This window comes from Cynoglossus semilaevis, chromosome 7, assembly GCF_000523025.1.
Source record: "Cynoglossus semilaevis isolate Cse_v1.0 chromosome 7, Cse_v1.0, whole genome shotgun sequence".
NCBI lineage: Eukaryota > Metazoa > Chordata > Actinopteri > Pleuronectiformes > Cynoglossidae > Cynoglossus > Cynoglossus semilaevis.
The window spans coordinates 6,795,668-6,812,739 of record NC_024313.1 but is presented as its reverse complement, the minus strand read 5'-3'; the positions used below and the strand labels follow the sequence as shown (position 1 = coordinate 6,812,739).

Genomic DNA, 17,072 nt, shown 5'->3' with positions numbered 1-17,072 from the left:
AAACACACTCAGCAGTTTTTAATAAAAACAAAACTCTTGGGTCAAAGTGAAGCATGTCAATAATAAAGAGGGGACAGTTGTGGTCAGAAAGAAACTTTCATAACTTATGTCCATACTGACATTTATTTGTTTGACATACCTTAAAATGTTTCAGTTTTCACCATAGGTGAAAACTGAAACATTTTATGTTATATTAAGAGTCTTTGGTCAAATTGAGGTATTCTTGCACATGAAATCCTATCATTTTAATACACCGCAAATGCTTTCTGTGACTATTATTTGAATCTGTGTGTATCCTTCTGAAACCATTTCATAAATATAAATTTTAGTCACCTGAGTCCACTCATAGTTAAGGACAACATACAAGAGAAAACAAATATCTTTATTTTTTTCAAACTGTGCGTGTTTTTCCATGAAGTTATTGTTGCCTGTCCCAATATATATTATGCAAGTATTTTAACATTAGTAACACAGTATAACCAATATGCACCTTAACTGAGACATTGAAGACACCACAACTAAACACAGTATAACCAATATGCACCTTAACCGAGGCATTGAAGACACCACATTAAACCACAAGAACTACTGTAAGTGCTCCATGTTGTAGGGAGAGAGATCGTTGGGATGTATGAACATTCGATTTTTACTTTTTAGCAGTTTGAAGACGATCGCTCACATTTTCCCAGTTGATAATATTCCAGATTGCTTTAACGTAGTCCGGACGCACATTTTTATATTGAAGGTAGTATGCGTGTTCCCACACATCAATACCAAGAAGAGGGATGAGACCTAAAAGCCAAAAAAGGGATTATTTTATTTAATCTGTGGCAACAGGCAAGGCAAAAATTAAATGTATGCATTAAAAAGTCAGCCTTTATTGGCCATATGCACAGGTTACTGACCTGTTGTCCCCAGCAGAGGATCCTGGTTAGCACAAGCAGCAACACGGAGTCTGCCACTCTCTTTATCATAGCCTAACCATCCCCAGCCAGAACCCTGCACTGCTACAGTGGCAGCAGACATTTTCTCTTTCATATTCTGGAAGGAACCAAAGTCTCTTTTGATGGCTTCCATAAGTTCTCCTAAATGATGAAAGAGACAATAGGGACAATAGCAATAAGTAATAAAGAAACATATCTGAAAGAATGCTATATTTTTTAAACAACATCCATGTTAAACTGATAACTTTTAAGACAATCACAAACTGATATTAATTTGCAAAAGTGAGGGTGGTAATTAAACCATGAAAGCTGAACTGTTCTTTTTTTTATGTTTAGGTGGCAGAAAAACTAAATAGAACTAAATATAACAGTCAATGCCATGTGAATGATGTTTGAATTTAGGCACAGGACTTTTCACCTTCTCCGAGTTCATTTACTGACTTGGTTATATTTGTCCAGTACAACAAGGACAAATATTGTTTACAATAAATAGGATTTGTTGTACACAATGCATAACACAGGCTTAAAAATAAACAACATAGAAATTAGCATTTTTAATATGGTGCTGCCTCACCCTGTGGCTCGCCTCCACCATTTGGAGAAAGGTTTGTCCAAAAGATAGTGTGGTTGATGTGGCCTCCACCGTTAAACTTGAGGGCAGCCTGGAGGGAAACCTGTGCTGTCACATCACCTTAAACACAACAAATAACACCTACATGAATGTGTCTGCATTGACTAACAAGCATACTGTAATTTAATACAACATTGTCATTGTACCTTTTGCCAGAGCCTCTTGATATTTCTCCTCGGTGATGTTGAGGTTGTTCACATATGTGGCATGATGTTTGCTGTGGTGCAGCTGCATAATCTCTGCACTGATGTGAGGCTCCAGAGCCCCATAGTCGTACGTTAAGTCGGGCAGTGTGTGCTTCTGCCTCGTTGCAGTGACTTTGCTAACAGTTTGACTGAGGCTGGCTGCACACCTGGGGTAAACATTGACAGGGATGACTGACAAAACATTGGCTGGCTTGGTCAGGCAAGTTTAAGTCAATGAAAGCAAATATTTTGTGGCATCCAAAACTGGTCCTTTATCAAATCACATTTAAAAGACACCCGTACACTTGGGTTAGTGTAAGGACAGCTTGTCTATCTTGGCCAACTGACAATGACCTTAGAAGTTTCATGGTGACGTTTCTCGTTCAGAATATTATCTAAGGTAACTTGTGATAACAATGCGTTGAAGTAATGCGTTCTTTCGTAATATTACAGCACTTAACAAACAATTCACACACCCGCACTTCAATACATGGCTATAATCTATTTCTAAAAACTGGTATTTTTGTGCGTCACAAGTTGAAATAACAGCTGCTAAAATAAGTTAGCATACAGAGTTAACAGCGCTATAAAATATAGCAGCAAGCGCTACTAACAGAACGTGAAAAACCTGATTGTGTTGGTTGTAAATTTTGCAATAGAGTATTGCCATTTGTTCAACTTTTACCTGCGTATTTGAGCAACTCTGCAAAGCATGTCGACGTGAGTTTCTACAGGACTGGGTGAAGTCAACTACTAACTGCCCTTGAAATAAGCTAGTTCAAGTTGACGTCACAGTGGAGCGTACCATTTCTGTTTAGAGATCCCACTCCTGTATTTTTTTAGTATTAATTACTCATTGTTTCTGGGGGGTTTCAGTGCATTACATTCCTACTTTTCGAGACAATGGGTTAGTAACTTCTAATAATACACATACATTGAAGAAATGTGTTTTTGTCTTGCGTTTCTAGTAAATTAAGCAAAAGCGCTAAAATGTAGGGAATCACGTGTACGCCTTCCTTTCAGATTATACCACAGCGATACAGGAGCAAAGATCGTCTATCTTTCGAGAATTTACTTACCAAAGAGCCGTTAATCTTTTAATGCCCGTAACACAATTATATGTAATGTTTGATAATTATGATTTCATAATTATTTTGTTGTAATTTAATAATGTCGAAACAAAAATGTGTCTACGAAACACAACACGTTTATTAAATATACATTTCTGTATTTGTACATGCATTTGGATGAATTGCTGTATTGTTTTTAAGCAAAAGATATAAAAGGGATGTAACTTTTTAAAAAACATGTAATTTTACAGTCATATGCGTTAAAACGTGTTTTAGAAATCGCTACGCAGTGAGACGTCTTACTACTGTTGCAAATCTCTGTTTGAGTTCTGCTGCAGCAGAGGCAGCGCTCGATCTGAGCCATTCTATTCTGCAAATGGTAAGAGGAACATGATGACGAATACGCAAGCGACGAGCAGATACATCTAAATTAAACGCTAATAGGTTTTTTTGGATAGATTTTTAATATAACGTTTTAAAGGGAGCCACCGAAGCCGGATCACATTAGAAACACCGAAAGATACCGGTCTGGGTGAGTATTTCCTTCGATTAAAGGCCGCCTATCTGCAGCCTACTGCCCGCTACTTTCAGGAAAAGCAGCCCTGGTGAGGGAGTCGTTTCTTTCACCGCCATTTTGTTATAACAAGAAGACGAAAACACAGCCAAAATTGCACGATGTGGGGTTGAACAAAAGGGAATTGTGCAATATTTATCCTCAAGATTCTTAGCTCCCATTTATTTTCCCGGCACATATTATAGTTGTTAGCCACGCAGCGTCTACGTTAGTTAGCTTATTTTATACCCGATGCTCCTACATCGGCTCCCTGTCACACCAGCTAAAGAACAAGCGTGGGCACCGTTTATTAACTGGTAATAACGATGTGTATTAGTAAAGCAGTGGGTCATCGGTCCCTCATAACATGATTTAACGGTGTTTGAACAAACGGCCATTGAGTACACGCTGCAGAAGCTGTTATTTACCCATGTTTTTGTTCGTATTTCCAGAGTCCACAATGACCAACGAGGAACCTCTTCCTAAGAAGGTGTGTGTATTTTTTATCTCGCATTTAACGGGTAGGCTTCATAGTGTAACTGACCAGTCCACGGTTTCTCACACAAACAGGTTCGCCTCTGTGAGTCTGACATGAAGACCCTGACCAGGGAGGAGTTGTGCACAAGGTACTTGATTCTGCTCCCAGAGACTAACAAGTGGAAAATATTTGTTCTTTTGATGAAGAATGTGACCTCAACGTTTGTAAACTTTTTTTCCAGATGGAAACAACATGAAACATATATCCAGGCCCTGGAGTCAAAATACTCCGAGTTATGTTGTAAGTACATCTAATGTTGATTTCATCTAACTTTAGGGCTGCAGAAATTGGTTGATGACCAAAGACATTGTTGTGTATTATTATTTAAATGTCAGGTAATGAAGATTTGGCTTATGGGTGATTTAATAATGTGTCTTCTATTTTGAGTATCAGATAGCAAGTGTATCCTGAACACTGCATCTTGAGTTGTTAGTTTATGTTGACACGTTTGCCCTTCTGCCCCTCATCAACATCTTAGCCAATGATGTGACGGGACTAAAGGAGTCTGAGGAGAAGCTCAAGCAGCAGCAGCAGGAGTCTGCACGGAGGGAGAACATCTTGGTTATGCGCCTTGCCACTAAGGAGCAGGAAATGCAGGAGTGCACAGTAAGTATCTGTTCTCTTTCTGTCTTAATGTCATTGCTTGGTTCTAGGGAGGCTTTATATTTATATATCCCCTAAAGATCTGACAATTTAAAGAACAATTAATGGATTGTGGGCTAAATACCACTGTAAATGAATCGTACATATAACCTTGTCAGAATTGTTTGATTAGTTGTTAAGTGAAACTAATATCCTGTGCTGTATCAGTGGAAACATAGCAGGTTTGATTGATGTAATTTTTTCCGAGACAATCAGTAATTCCCCATAAGTAAAATACTACAGAATGTCACCGTTTAATGACACTTGTTTGGTTTAATCCTGCAGACCCAGATCCAGTACCTCAAGCAAGTGCAGCAACCGAGTGCGGCCCAGCTGCGTTCGTCCATGGTGGATCCAGCCATCAACTTGTTTTTCCTCAAAATGAAGGGTGAACTGGAACAGACTAAAGACAAACTGGAGCAGGCCCAAAATGAACTGAGTGCCTGGAAATTTACACCTGATAGGTAAAGACAATCAAAATAACTCCCCCCTTCAAAACAAAACAAAAAAGTCAAGATTTCCTCACGCCCCCCACCCTCACTCTCACTGCAGGCATGCAGGAACAATTGTGGGGGAGAAAGGCTGACACATGCCGTACTCGCCACGAGACTCAGACTTTACAGAAAGCCAGTCACTGCAAAACAAACCTCTTTTTGTACTGTTGCACTGTGCCAGCTACATTACACATAACCTAACGTGAAAAAAGACAGTATGGTCAGGTGACACTTGTGTTTCAGCTCTCACCGCCCAAGGGCCTGAAGGAGTCCGGATTATTTCCAGAAGAGGTGGTCACTCACTTTCCCCAACATGGATATGCCGCTCTCGCCTCAGCCTAAGGCAGACAGTTTACACATTAACTGGGGAGGGGTTATGATGGAGGTTGAGTTAGGCGGGGAGACTCCCTAGCCTAAAACAACAACTTTTGAACATTTAAAAGACAATTCCTATACACGGTTCATAAAGACATTTAACTGTGGATTACACTACACACATACCTGCTAGTTTGTCTGAGAAACAAACAAAGACACATCACATTCAGAAACACGAGGAAAGTTCCATAACTTAAAATTAAGACTTTGGGGGCGAAGAGACACTTAAAAATGTTTGAGACATTGAGACTGTGGTGGAGCCATATCTCAGGTCCATCTGTGGACTGTGCTTCAGGCATTTAAAAGTCCAGTCACCTGTGTCTCACCTGAACACGGGCCAACTCACGGTAGAGTGTTTACATTTACATGTTTTATTTTTAATTTTGTGACTTGTTTCTTTTCAATGGCATTTAATTTATTTCTCTGAACCAATCACCTACTGCAGTGTGTGCGTACCTTTGGAACCAGAAGTCGATTGGCTCAGGTTGTCATATTTGTTGCACTCTAAACGTTTCTGTGGCACACAGCGAAACACACTGCTGTAGGTGAACTGAGTCCTGTTTGAAGCTGTGAATGCAAATGTCTTTCTGAAGTCGTGTGTCGAGTCATGAGAATGTTCAAGGTGTATTTATATGTATTTCTGTGACTGATCCCACGTTTTTCTCCCTCAGCCATTTACCTTTACCAGAAGGTTACCTTATACTTCTGGGATGTTTGTTTTCATTAACTATTTTTAATATTTTTTTTGTCTGCAATTCAAGCTGCAAGATTCTTAAGAAGGCAGTTTGTGCGAAACAAGATACTAAACAAACGTCTTAAACTTTAGTGACAGGTGTTGTAAAACTTTGGAAAGCATTACTGCAGTTTATACAGTAGTTTAAAGAATTGGATACTAGTTGCAATTACCTTAACTACAAGCTGTTGATTGGTTATTTTTGTTGACAAATTGGCATCTACTAGTCAGATTATGCCTAATCTGGGTTCATAAATGTCAGTCAACTAGAGTTTGGAATTGTATGGGAATAAACATAAGGTCAGTATTGATTAGTAGAAAGTCAACAGATATACAGAACCATTAAATTCTCCGATTTGTGCTGCACCAGATTCTTACTGCTGAAAAGAGATTTGAAGTATGTAGGTCAGGATTGAACTCCATAATACCTGGTCGTATTTCCCTTTTTTTTTGCTACTAAGTAAATGGTGAATATTAACATGTGACAATTACCTGGTAAATCTCGTCAATTACCACTGTTACTACTGCTACTGTTCTTTTGCAAGTGCTTTTCCTTAATGTTCATCATGGTAAGTGGTAAATGTATCAAACAGGTGTTTGGCTGCTTTAAAACTTGTTTTAATTTATCCACATTGATGGCGACTATTCTGTCATTTTGATGATCAAGTCATTTTATACCATTGGTAAAGTGAACTTGATAGTGGTTATTGTGAGTTACTGGTTTATTTTTTACCACATTTTTAATCAATTTGAGAGAAAAGGCAATTTTGTGTTTTGACTCGAGCCAATTACAGGGATTCTGATGGTGAATTGGGGAGAGGGTCAGGGGGTTCAGAGTTCAAATGTTACCACTGCCTTCACTGTGTGATGTGAGACTTGTTTCCCTTACAGCCAGACGGGCAAGAAGCTAATGGCCAAGTGTCGGATGCTCATCCAGGAGAATCAGGAGCTGGGGAGGCAGCTGTCCCAGGGACGTATCGCTCAGCTGGAGGCCGAGCTGGCCCTGCAGAAGAAGTACAGCGAGGAGCTCAAGAGCAGTCAAGACGGTGAGGACCACTTTACAGCTCAACCATGCTTACTCAGCCATAGTCCAGTTTAAATCTATTATTGGTGAATATTCTTTATCATTTCCAGAGCTGAATGACTTCATCATTCAACTGGACGAGGAGGTAGAAGGAATGCAGAGCACCATCCTGGTCCTGCAGCAGGAGTTGAAAGAGGCCAAACAGCAGCTGTCTCACACTCAGGGTGCCGTGGCCGGGCCCAGTAGGACTTCACCTACAGCTTCCACCTCATCCAACGAATTGTCCACAAAGCCCGAGCAGGCAAGTGCAGCGTCAGACGGAAGGATCTCCAATGGACCAAGCAATGGCAACTCATCCCAGAGAGGCGAGACCACTGTGTCCAGCCTGTATCGCGAGGTGAGCAGCACTGAGGAAGACTTCCCCATGTCCCCCAATGTCTCCAGCCCTGGCGAAGCAGACACTAAACTGTCCAACCATTCGGAAGAGGCTTCGGGGAATCAAACTTCAGCTGGGAGATCTGGAGGACCTGTGGGATTTGGAAGTCAGCTGAGTGCAGGGTACGAGAGCGTGGACTCTCCGACAGGCAGCGAGACATCATTGACTCAGCACTCAAATGACACAGACTCCACCACCGACCCTCACGAAGACAAGACTGCCCTGGTCACCAAGGGCACCAGGACTGCAGGGTCACGGCACACTCAGAACGGCTTGGACTCCAGCATGAGCGACAGTGCAATTTTGTAACGTACTCTGTTATAATTTTTTTTATACAAATAAGGCAACAATGTGTAGTCTGACACAGCACTGTTGTGTTATTTTTGTTTTCACCCTCCCCTTTAAGACTGTGATGCCTCTGTCACATTTGTGTTGCTCAACAGGGAATATAACTTGACAGGGTTAATGTTAGAGTTAAACTTTGTGGCTGTATGATTTAAAAGTTGTTTCATTTGGCTGTTAAATTGGTCATGTCTATGCTGTTCTCATTTGAACTATTGACTTCAGACATCTGGTGTTGTAACTCCATTAAAAGTCAGTATAAATCACCTAAATACACTAGCTTGTGATATTCAAGGTCATTTTTAGGTGTTGGCCTGTTTTTTGTTTTGTTTTTCTTTTTTTAAATAAAGTTTTAATTTTCATTGACAAAATCATGTCCACAAGATTCTGTTGAATTGTTTGTAGTTTATATGCGATGTCATATTCAGACTTCAGTCCTTTTCATGTACTGACCAAATATCAATAAAGACTTTTAATACTGTAGAGTGAAACCCGTTATTACTCACCATGAATCAATTATTAAAAACTATTTGCATACATTTTGTTTAAAGACTTTAGCAACCAAACAGATTTAGGTTTGACTGAAACCATAAATGTGCAACCACAACTGGAATTGTGATGAAGGAAAGACTTCATCTATCAAAACTAAAACGGCTCAAAAGAAATTAAAGGAGTCAGCAGGTAAACTAATGCAATGTGATTTTTGTCTCTCCCGAATCATACCAGTGAAGTTGAACTTAAATCTGGGTCTACTCTAAGCAAAAATAAATAAATCAAGGAGACTAAGCTTTTCTTAAACTATTCTGCGTACGCGTGTAAGGTGATGTCGTTTAAGCTCCGAAATTAACCTCAAGAAAGTTATGTAAAATGTGTTTCTTTAGTAAAACGTTACAGTTTTTCAAATACGTACTTTAATGATCCAAAAATAGTTACATCGAGGGCAACTGGATAAAGTATGGTTTTTTTTCTTTTTTCTTCAAAAAAACCTATTTCGTTGTACTTCAGTTGCCCTCTATGTAACTATTTTTGGATTAAATAATCTGAATGACTGAGATCCTACACAGACGTACTTTCATGATATGCTAGGCTATTAGTAGCTGGTTTGAAAAAGGAAAACAAGTCCTCCACAACATTTGGGGTCGCTGTCGTGTATGGCTTCCAGTCGGAGTTTAAATAGAAGACTGCAGTGGCAGTGTCAACACTAAAGCTCAGAGCAGCGTGGACTGACAGGATTCTCAACCGGACTTAAAACTTTAAACCTCAGCCTGTCAACATGAACATCGAGCCTGTGGTCATCGTGTCTGCTGCCCGGACACCAATAGGTAAATACAAGCTTTTCGAAAACAGCGAACTCATTCATTCAAAACTGAATTAAAGCACCAACATTACTACTGGGTATCTGCTTACTTACCGAGCGTCTTGTTGAAACTTTGCTGTAGCGATACTTGCTTTTTCTTGTAAATTAAACAATTCGTCTTTTTTAATTAAGCGTTTACTTCCTTTTCGTTGCGTGTAATTAAGTAAAGTGGTCGACGTCATTAAATTAGGTGTGTTGAGTGGCGCAGAGTTCTGACTGGCTCTACTTTGTGTGTGGTGCTGTGTCGAGATCTCTGATTGGCTATTGAGTGATCGTCTCATAGCACTATCGCTGAAGCTATTTGCTGACGTGCCTCGGTCGAGGATAGGTTACAGTCCAGTAGAAGTTCCCTATAGGCAAATTTATATTTAAGAAACAAAATGACTAATTTCATTTTAAAACGATTGTTTTCTTAAAGCATTAAATAATAAATTATAGTAAATTGACTCGACTGCTTGTCACAGTTGAATACATTTCCTTGTAAATTACTAAAAATCATGCATTATTTTCTTTAATTATTAATAATTTAATTTTTTCTTCTTCTCTTTTTTCCCCCACAGGGTCTTTCAACGGTACCCTGTCCACAGTGCCTGTGTATGAACTCTGCTCAGTTGTGATCAAAGACGTTCTGCAGCGGGCAGGGGTGAAGCCTGAGGAGGTCTCAGAGGTTATCATCGGACACGTCCTAACAGCAGGTACTTTAGATAAAACTTAATTATTTTTCTACATCACCTTGATTTGGCTTCTTATGTCGCTTCTTTTATCTTGATTTAGGCAATGGACAAAACCCTGCACGTCAGGCGAGTGTTGCTGCAGGAATCCCATACCCTGTTTCTGCCTGGAGCTGCCAAATGGTGTGTGGCTCTGGTCTGAAGTCTATCTGTCTGGGAGCTCAGTCCATCCAGACCGGAGAGTCCACCGTAGTAGTGGCAGGGGGAATGGAGAGCATGAGTAGGGTAGGTTTGAAAGACAAAGCTGGTCATCTCTCTGATCCATCGTCCAAGCATTGAGTATTTTCCTCAACAATATGAGTTTTTGAACATCTTTTCTGATAACGTAGGCTCCTCACACACTAAACATGAGAGCAGGAGTGAAGATGGGTGACGCCAACCTTCAGGACTCAATGGTGGCCGATGGGCTGACAGATGCCTTTCATGGCTACCACATGGGCATCACAGGTAGGCGTGTGATTTTCTTTTCTTTTTTTCTTTTTGATAAATCTCAGGCTAATATTAAGACTTGATCTTTACATTTGTGTATGCTTATCAGCTGAGAATGTAGCCAAGCAGTGGAACATCAGCAGAGAGGAGCAGGACAAATTTGCCGTTCAGTCCCAGAATAAAACAGAGGCGGCCCAGAAAGCTGGTCACTTTGATCAGGAGATCGTCCCCATCATGGTGCCATCCAGAAAAGGTGAGAGGTGTTTCATATCATCTGTGGATGTGTTCTCCACATGCATGGACTCTACATTGTCTTTTCTCCCTCAGGTTCAGTGGAGGTTAGTGTGGACGAGTTTCCACGTCACGGCAGCAACATGGAGAGCATGTCTAAACTCAGACCCTGTTTCATGAAGGACGGCAGTGGCACCGTCACTGCAGGAAACTCCTCAGGTTTTCAGAGTTTCAGTTATGAACGATGAGCAATGTAAATGTCTCGTCTGTGCTTGGAACTGAAATGAGAAATTGCGTGTAGGTGTAAATGATGGAGCAGCTGCAACAGTCTTGATGAGCCAGTCAGAGGCACAGAGACGTGGCATCAAACCAATGGCAAAAATTGTATCTTGGGCCCAAGCTGGTCTTGAGCCATCCATCATGGGAACTGGACCCATTGCAGCCATCAGGAAAGCGGTGAGAAGTGGATGATGGTCGAGCAGAACTTTTTCCTTCAGGTCTGAAACTTTTCTTTTGGCTGAGCTTGTTCCTTGGTGTTGTTCTGACAGGCTGAGAAAGCAGGCTGGCAACTGGACCAGGTGGACTTATTTGAAATCAATGAAGCATTTGCAGCCCAGTCCATTGCTGTTGTTAAAGAGCTTGGGCTGAATGCAGACAAGGTGAGTGATCATAAAAGGTTGTCGGAAATTCTTCAAGTCAGAAATGCTAATGCTGCTTTCTGGTCCATTGCTCAGGTGAATGTGAACGGCGGTGCCATTTCTCTTGGCCATCCCATTGGCATGTCTGGCTGCAGGGTGCTGGTGACACTGCTGCACTCCCTCCAGAGGACGGGGGGAGTAAAAGGAGTGGTGTCACTGTGCATTGGAGGAGGGATGGGCATCGCCATGTGTGTTGAGAGAGTCTGAAATGTCACCTTGTCAAATGCACTCTTCTTTTTGTCATTTATCTCAAAGAAGGGAAGTGCGAGGAGGAGATGTAACATGGTTATAGTTCACCAAACATTTTAGATTTAAAGGACAGCATTACAGGAAGTAACTGTTTTCACTGTGATCTTATCCTGGTTTTCTCAGGTACTAGTAAGTTAAGTCTTGTTTTAGTCAACCAGTTAATTTAGTACTATTGAATAGAGATGAATGTGACCCAAAACCCAAACACCACAAACAAATATTTCTTTTAACTTGTGGTGAAATTCTTTGAAGACTTTCATCTCTATGCAGAATACAACATTCCTACTTTTTGAGCAGTCGTGCAGCAGCTTTGAAATCAAGCTAAGTGCCAAACATGTGGGTCATGTGTCCTGTTCTAAGTTTTGTTCAAATGTTTACTGTAATCTCCATGTTGATCAGTAAAGAATTAAAGCAAGTCTACTGTCTCTACGTTTAAATGCAGCACAATAACGACAACTTTATTGTTAACAAACCAAATTAACAAATCAGCGGCCATTTACAACCATTGAAGCTTTATTATTAAGTGTCCAAAAACAAATCACTTAACAGCTCCTCTGGAAAGCAGAGCCCCAGGGGAGTGGAAGTGAGACAACAGTAAACAGGCAAAGTGCAGAGCCTACACTAGATCGACAGCCACGATCAGCTCATGTATAAATACAGGCGTTTGAATCTATCGGGACCAGTTACCACCCCTTTAACCTTCAAGGCTTCCTGATTGTACAGCGTCCTGGTATGATTGGCCGCCCTCCTTCTGCTCTGGGAACAGTTTGATGAGGTCATCGATGCGAAGGATGGTGATGGCGGCCTCTGTGGCAAATTTGAGGCTCTTAGTCTTGACCATAGTCGGCTCGTACACACCAGCCTGGCGGTTGTCTCTGGGCTTGCCATTCACAAGGTCCAGACCAATCCTGAAGGACGTGACAGTAAAGTAGAGTCAGAGTTTAACATTTGTGTTAACTAAAATAAAGACAAGTATAACAGAGCCAGCACATGGCATAGGTCATACAGGTGAACGCCTAGGGCGACATCTAGTGGTGATACTGTTACCCCTTAGGAAAAATCTATTACAATGGGTGGTGAGTGGCCCTGAACTATACTCCCATCCCGAGCACCAAAATGGCAAGACACTGACCATTTGAGATTCTTGCGTTCGGGGTTAACTTGGGCCTCATTGTGGAGGGCACGGAGCTTGGCCACCAGGTCAGTAGAATCCTGTGCGGCATTCACTGAAAGGGTTTTGGGGATGACGAGAAGAGAACGAGCAAACTCAGCGATAGCCAACTGCTCCCGGGAGCCCTGAAGAAATGAATAATTTGGTCCAGATTCAGTTTAGAAAATTCAATCAATCTACAAAGCTACGACAGGTTGTAGGCTTTTGGTTCTTACCATGCTGGTTGCGTAGTTCTCCAGGTAGATTGACAGTGCTGCCTCCACAGCACCACCACCTGGTACGACTGACTTTGACTCCAGCACCCTCTTGACTACACAGAGTGCATCGTGCATTGAACGCTCCATCTCGTCACACATGAAGTCGTTGGCACCTCGCAGAATAATAGAAGCCGATGTGCGTGCTTTGGTACTGATAGAAATTAGGAGAACAAATAATTTTTATTAGTTGTCCCTATTAAGGTCATTCTCATTAGCAGTGTATCTATAGCTTAGAGATGTATATAAAAAACTTAAACTGCCTCAAACCTAACCAATCAATCAAACTGCCCGGTTCTTACTTCTTCACAAGAATAAGCTCATCGTCACAGATGCGTTCCTGCACAACTTCCTCAGCCTGGCCCAGCATAGTAGCCTCAAACGTCTCCTCTCCTTCCAGATTGGTCAAAGATGGGCAGATGGTCGCTAGATGTGAAGCAAAGCTAAAGTCAACAAATGCTAAAACCGTAAACTATGAATCAAAGCATAACAAGATAGTTGGGGAAAAAAACCCAAAACATTTTTTCACATTAAGTAAAGAATTTCCTCATACCTCCTGCAGCCTTGGCGATGCGTTTCAGGTCCTTCTTAAGAACTCTTCTGACTGCCATTGCTCCCACATCCACAAAGTACTTCAGACACATGTCGTCAATGCCACCAGTGGTCAGAATCACATTGGCACCAGCTGCCAAAATCTTCTGGATCCTCTCCTTGGTGATGTCTGATTCCCTGAAGCAAATAAAAAAAATGTTATTGTCTAGTAAAACATAAAATAGCAACAAAGTCTAGTCAAACTAAAAGACGGTGTCCAGTCAACAAGATCCTCAACAGCTCAGACGACGCTGCTGCATTGACCCGTGACTGTGTATATTTTATCCCACGCGTATCACTGTGTAAGCTACTGGGTCAGCATCACAGCAAATTTAAATGGGATTTTTCTCCAGAACCAAAGTTCTGTCCTTCACTCACCTTTGTCTGATTTGGTCAAGCTTCTCTGGGTCACTGATAAGGACTTGGACTCCCATCTTCATTTTGGTCTTCTGCAGACTGAAGTCCAGGCAAGCAATCTTGGCATTAAGGATGCGCTTTACCATGCCTTCAGACAAACAGAGCGCAACATTTTATTACAGGAAACCGTTTATATCTAGCGTGCTGTCCATAAACACAAAAAAACAAAAAGTACCAACTTCAGCCAATATCTCACTATCTGACCAGTTTTTTCTGACCTGTTGCCAGTTTGGTATCAATAAAGTCTGTCTAGTTTACACAACCTTAGACTATATTAAATTAAAGAAAATTAATTACATTTTAGAACAGAATGACAAGTAAACAGATTCCACATCATGTCATCATACCTTGAGATCCGACAGTGCAGTTCAGTGCATATCCATTCACCAGGAAGCTTTCCTTCTGACTGCGTCCGTGGGCTTTCAGCACATTGACAGAGTTGATGGGGTATTTGGCCACGCCCTTATTGTCCACAAACTTCACAGCCAAGGCAGCATCCACAACAATGTTAGCAAAAAAATCTGAATCACTAATGAATCAGCAGTCAAGGTAGGTAGACAGAGTACACTTTCTTTCCTGTAATTGCCAGTCATTTCTTAGATCTAAAACTGAATGTAAAACCAAGTCATTTTATTGGTTGTTTTCCCATCTTCCCAATAGAGAAAAAAAGGATACACTCCAATGATTTTAGAGGACATGGATGTCTTGGCTGCATTGATTAGACACTCCCGGCCCAGGTCATCTGTTGCAATGGTAAGATTCTCGTTGATGTAGCGCACTGCCTCCCTGGAAGATGATTCAGTTAGATAAATGTGCCAATCAAAGGTTGTCATTTTAACCAAGCATTGTTTTAAATAAATGGTAGCATCTTACTTGCAAGCCAAACGATATCCACTGATGACTGATGTAGGGTGGATCTTCTGCTTCACCAGCTCATCTGCACTCTTCAAAAACTCTGCAGCCAGAATTACCTACAAGAATGTGGTAAGGACCAATTAGAAACAGTCCCCAGTACAGCTGTTTACAAGAACTACAATATTACATTGTGCCATCATTTCATTAGAGGTGGCAGAAATAAGGCTGCACAACCCCTTCAGACATTGACGGACAGTTAATCTTTCCTGTTAGCATAGCCACACCTCCGTTGTAAGAGGCAGATGTGTGGTACTATTAACAGGAGTACTATAACATTAGTTTGCGTGTTTAAAAAAATCCCAAAGCACAAAATCCAAACTATAGCTAATATAAAATTAATCACGTGATCATCTGCTTTGAATGCCTTGAGCAGCTGTCTCCCATACTTACCACAGAAGTGGTGCCGTCTCCGACCTCCTTGTCCTGCAGGTCAGCCAGTTCACACAGGACCTTAGCAGCTGGGTGCTCCACTTCCAGCAGCTTCAGGATGGTTGCTCCATCGTTGGTGATGGTCACGTCCTACAGAAGGAATTCAGGACACACAAATTGTTATCACCTAGCTACTGCTTCGTGAGCAAGCTTAGTGTAAACACTGAATGACAGTACAAAATTCAGTTAAACACACTAACCCCGATGTCGTCCACCAACATCTTGTCGAGACCAACGGGGCCGAGGGAGCTTTTGACGATGTTGGCGATGGATGACGCTGCCATGACTGAGCAGAAAAAAAAGAAGACATTATCACACCTAAGCAGTTTGACGAATTACTTGTATTCTATCCGTTTATTGTGCAATAACATATTCTGTCAATTAATTAAGTGGGGCGCACAGTTAGGCAGCCACACCTTCAGAACCATGACAGTGTTTGTTCTCCCCCATTAGCATAGCCGCTCATTCATGGTGATGCGAATGAAAGGTACTATAATGGGTTGACACGCATGTGACAAACAAACTGGCAATAAGAGCTCATACGTTCTTTGTATTAGTGATATCGAAATAGATCATTGTTAACGTGAAACCCACTCTAATTTTCAGTAGCATTAGCAATAGCGTTAGCCACACGTGTGTTGCGCACAATAAATGAGCCGGTTTTGAGTTGAAAGTCGGGCACACGCAGAGACGACGGCAGCATTGCATGAAAATTTAAGAAATGCAGAATAAAAACTCACCATTTTGAGTACGAATAGATTCGCCACGTGTTCTCTGGCCGAACACATTTAACGGACCGTCTAAAAGCGACATTTTGGACCACCACACAACCGAGAAGAAAGGAAGCTGCGCAATGCACTCTGGGTAAACCGGTATTAGCCAGAAGGTTCGAGAAGAAAGTTTATTTTAATAATCACGGTACGTGACGTGTGGTTTTATCTGAGGACAGGTTATTTGCAATGAATGAACAATGGCCGTTCACAATAAACGACACATTTATTCAAACAGAAAATGACTTTTATCCCTTCGTTCTAATAAAAAAAAAAATTACCCAGCGTGCCTCAACGCAACGCCATATCCGTTTTAATTTATGTGCGACATCGCCTCCTACTGACCGGATGCTTGAATTTAAAATTAATTATTCTGGTAACAATTGTTTTGATCTAATTGTGTTCATATATCATTTTCATGTTCAGGACTAAAGTTTAGGGATACATACATAAATACACACAAGAATGCAACAAATCTAGCTGTCATTTAAATGCAGATAGAGTTATGTTGTTGATTGCAATCTCAATTATTATCTATTATCTGTTATTATCTGTCTTTGATGTGCTGCTCCCCCAGCACACCACAGCGTATGGAATGATGCTGGGAACCACAGACTGGTAAAACATTTTTAGGAGCTTCCTGCAGATGTTGAAAGACCTGAGCCCCCGCAGGAAGTACAGTATACTTGGGACCTTCTTTTACAGTTGCCTCCAGTTGTGTCATCCTCTAAACTGACCTCGGCTCTGTAGGCAAACTGAAGATTGTCCTGGGAATGTTGGACCTTAGGCCTGAGGAGGTTGAGGACTCAGAAACCAATCAAGTCAGATGAAAAGATTTTATTGAGGTGAGTGGAACAGGAGCA

General features: G+C 41.3%; 4 protein-coding genes and 1 long non-coding RNA gene across 7 annotated transcripts; 2 read left to right on the top strand and 3 right to left on the bottom strand.

Annotated features, from left to right (window-relative positions):
- Window positions 1-361: 361 nt before the first annotated feature.
- sod2 (superoxide dismutase 2, mitochondrial) lies at window positions 362-2,579 on the bottom strand. 3 transcript variants are annotated; one of them, XM_025056699.1, is made up of 6 exons: window positions 2,446-2,579; window positions 1,722-1,927; window positions 1,519-1,635; window positions 906-1,085; window positions 545-792; window positions 362-490 (listed from the first exon to the last, which is right to left on the bottom strand). In XM_025056699.1, the coding sequence occupies exons 1-5, from the start codon at window positions 2,472-2,474 to the stop codon at window positions 647-649; spliced, it is 678 nt and encodes a 225-aa protein (XP_024912467.1). In that variant the 5' UTR covers window positions 2,475-2,579; the 3' UTR covers window positions 362-490; window positions 545-646. The 3 variants fall into 3 exon arrangements, with proteins under 3 accessions (XP_024912467.1, XP_008311338.1, XP_024912466.1); XM_008313116.3 differs by having other exon boundaries at window positions 364-480; window positions 535-792; XM_025056698.1 differs by having other exon boundaries at window positions 364-525; window positions 572-792.
- Window positions 2,580-3,169: 590 nt separating this feature from the next.
- Window positions 3,170-8,450, top strand: wtap (WT1 associated protein). Its single transcript, XM_008313117.3, has 8 exons — window positions 3,170-3,362; window positions 3,836-3,873; window positions 3,954-4,009; window positions 4,103-4,161; window positions 4,400-4,527; window positions 4,849-5,027; window positions 7,057-7,211; window positions 7,300-8,450. Exons 2-8 carry the CDS (start codon window positions 3,844-3,846, stop codon window positions 7,932-7,934), a joined length of 1,242 nt encoding a protein of 413 aa, XP_008311339.1. The 5' UTR covers window positions 3,170-3,362; window positions 3,836-3,843; the 3' UTR covers window positions 7,935-8,450.
- LOC112487195 (uncharacterized) lies at window positions 4,942-9,632 on the bottom strand. The gene is made up of 2 exons (XR_003050042.1): window positions 9,379-9,632; window positions 4,942-5,395 (listed from the first exon to the last, which is right to left on the bottom strand). It is a non-coding gene; the product is annotated as an uncharacterized LOC112487195 (long non-coding RNA).
- Window positions 9,128-12,077, top strand: acat2 (acetyl-CoA acetyltransferase 2). The gene is made up of 9 exons (XM_008313119.3): window positions 9,128-9,289; window positions 9,885-10,019; window positions 10,099-10,280; window positions 10,385-10,502; window positions 10,594-10,737; window positions 10,812-10,934; window positions 11,017-11,171; window positions 11,264-11,374; window positions 11,450-12,077. The coding sequence occupies exons 1-9, from the start codon at window positions 9,241-9,243 to the stop codon at window positions 11,618-11,620; spliced, it is 1,188 nt and encodes a 395-aa protein (XP_008311341.1). The 5' UTR covers window positions 9,128-9,240; the 3' UTR covers window positions 11,621-12,077.
- A 78-nt stretch (window positions 12,078-12,155) lies between these two features.
- tcp1 (t-complex 1) lies at window positions 12,156-16,252 on the bottom strand. Its single transcript, XM_008313120.3, has 12 exons — window positions 16,180-16,252; window positions 15,640-15,725; window positions 15,401-15,529; window positions 14,969-15,066; window positions 14,771-14,881; window positions 14,443-14,624; window positions 14,057-14,183; window positions 13,641-13,816; window positions 13,390-13,513; window positions 13,049-13,241; window positions 12,795-12,958; window positions 12,156-12,570 (listed from the first exon to the last, which is right to left on the bottom strand). The coding sequence occupies exons 1-12, from the start codon at window positions 16,250-16,252 to the stop codon at window positions 12,357-12,359; spliced, it is 1,677 nt and encodes a 558-aa protein (XP_008311342.1). The 3' UTR covers window positions 12,156-12,356.
- Between the last annotated feature and the right edge of the window lie 820 nt (window positions 16,253-17,072).